Source organism: Peromyscus leucopus, chromosome 6, assembly GCF_004664715.2.
Source record: "Peromyscus leucopus breed LL Stock chromosome 6, UCI_PerLeu_2.1, whole genome shotgun sequence".
NCBI classification, from domain to species: Eukaryota; Metazoa; Chordata; class Mammalia; order Rodentia; family Cricetidae; genus Peromyscus; species Peromyscus leucopus.
The window spans coordinates 64,972,015-64,973,842 of record NC_051068.1 but is presented as its reverse complement, the minus strand read 5'-3'; the positions used below and the strand labels follow the sequence as shown (position 1 = coordinate 64,973,842).

Sequence of the window (1,828 nt, the reverse complement as noted above, 5' to 3'; positions counted from 1 at the left end):
CAAGGGGCTGAGTTTGCTGAGGTTGACAGGCTAGAGGGTAGACAGTGTGACCCGGGTCTAGAAGATGTTTCTGTGTGGCACCGGATATCTGAGCGATCCGACTTACAGGTTTCCGAGCTGTCAGTCCATTGTGATGGAGAGGGTTTGGTAAAATGGAATAATTCATACCTGTGAACTTCCTGTGGTCAGGAAGGGGAAAAAAGGGAGTCAGGGAAAATGCCCCTTCCAAGGACCTGTCCCTCAGTGACCTACTTCCTCTGGTTTGTGTTGGTTAGATCTCAAGTCCTGAAGGTTCCACAACACCCACAATAGCACTACTAGCTCTGACCCAAGGGTGTAATAAGCCATGATCTTGATACTGGCAAGAGCTTGCCTAGCATGCACAACTTCCTGAGCTGATACCTGGTATACTGCTGGGTGTGGTTCTCCATGCCTGTAATTCTAGCATTCAGTAGGTGGGGCAGGAGGATCAGAAGTTCAAGGTCTTCCTTAGCTACTATCAAGTTCAAGGCCAGCCTGGGCTACATGAGACTCTGACTCAAAACAACCCACCATTAAAAAAAAAAAAAAAAAAAAAAAAAAAAAAAAAAAACAGAAACGAAAAACACATGAGCCCATGAAGTACATTTTATATTCAAACCACAGTGTCTTAGTATGAGATAGTGGTGTACATGGACCTGTGGTAGAAGCCACACGGGCAGCATGGAGAGTCATTGGGATTTGGAAGCAGAGCCTGTGCTTGTAAGAACTACCACCCAAGGGCACGGTAAAAATCAAGGCTAGTCTTAAACAGATTGATCAGAAACAGTGAGGTTAGAGCAAAATTTATAAACGGAATTGTTAACAGGTAGTCTAACCAGCAGATCCCTATTGGGCGGCTACTCCAAAATGGAGCCCCTAGATATTAAAACTTGACTTCCCTTTGTTTGGATTTGGGGAAGGTGGCTTTTCTGAAAAGCAGGGTCACTTACAGTGATAGTTACCTAAGGAAGAGGCAGGAGTTAAACCTGAAAATTTTGAGGAGAGAGACCAAATCCAGGACTGTCCAATCAAAGCAAGCTTTATTCAGCACTGATAAGGAAGATGGAGACAGGTCCATACTGGAGGTTCCCAGATTCCCATACTGGTGCGGAGTTAGGTAAGCTAGGAGCTCATGAAGGCAAAACCCACAAGGCTGCGGTACTTCCTGCCTTCGTCCAACTGGGGCAGGCGCACATCCTGACGTACTTCCTGCCTGTGTACCTCCTACGCACATCCTGTGCAGTTGGGGCAACCGACCTTGTTTACAGAAGTGAAAACATGAGGCTTATTATCTTAGGTGAACAACAGCCCCCAGCATTCCAGGAGGTTACCTGTCCTGGGGCAAGTGAGGCTTACTGGTTAACTTTAGCCCTTCCACAGTTCAGACAGGAGCCTCCTTCACAGCAGGCGTCTGGCTGCCTCCCACAGCATTGGCACCAAGAGCACTTTGCAATGAGGCCAATTCATGAAGGTTCACAATGGCGCTTAGCCTCCGGGTGTTCTTGTTTTTCTTTCATCCTTCTTTACTTGTTAAAGAATTCTGCCAATGTTCCAGCCAATCCTCGTTAAGCCTTGGCAACTCAGACAAAGTCTTTGGTTCAGAGGGGTGAGGTGGAATTGGAGAACCTGGTGTGCAGCGGCATGGACAGCCTCAGGCACAGTGACTGCGGCCACTTGAACTGTCCGCTCGCCCTGGTTTAGAGGCGGACACAGGGTGCTGTGGTTAGAAGCAGGGACTCCAGTCAGAGTGGCTGGGTTGGGTGTCGGTGTGGCCCCTCACTGGCTGTGTGACCTTGGGCAAAGCCAT

General features: G+C 48.3%; 1 protein-coding gene across 1 annotated transcript in view; it reads right to left on the bottom strand.

The window, feature by feature from the left end:
* Positions 1-1,828, bottom strand: part of LOC114685821 (lipopolysaccharide-responsive and beige-like anchor protein) — a 39,424-nt gene extending 37,596 nt beyond the window's left edge. The window contains exons 1-2 of the mRNA XM_037207301.1: positions 1,802-1,828; positions 1,648-1,713 (exon numbers count right to left, since the gene is read on the bottom strand). Coding sequence (XP_037063196.1) covers positions 1,648-1,713; positions 1,802-1,828 — 93 coding nt within the window. The remainder of the gene's footprint in view (positions 1-1,647; positions 1,714-1,801) is intronic.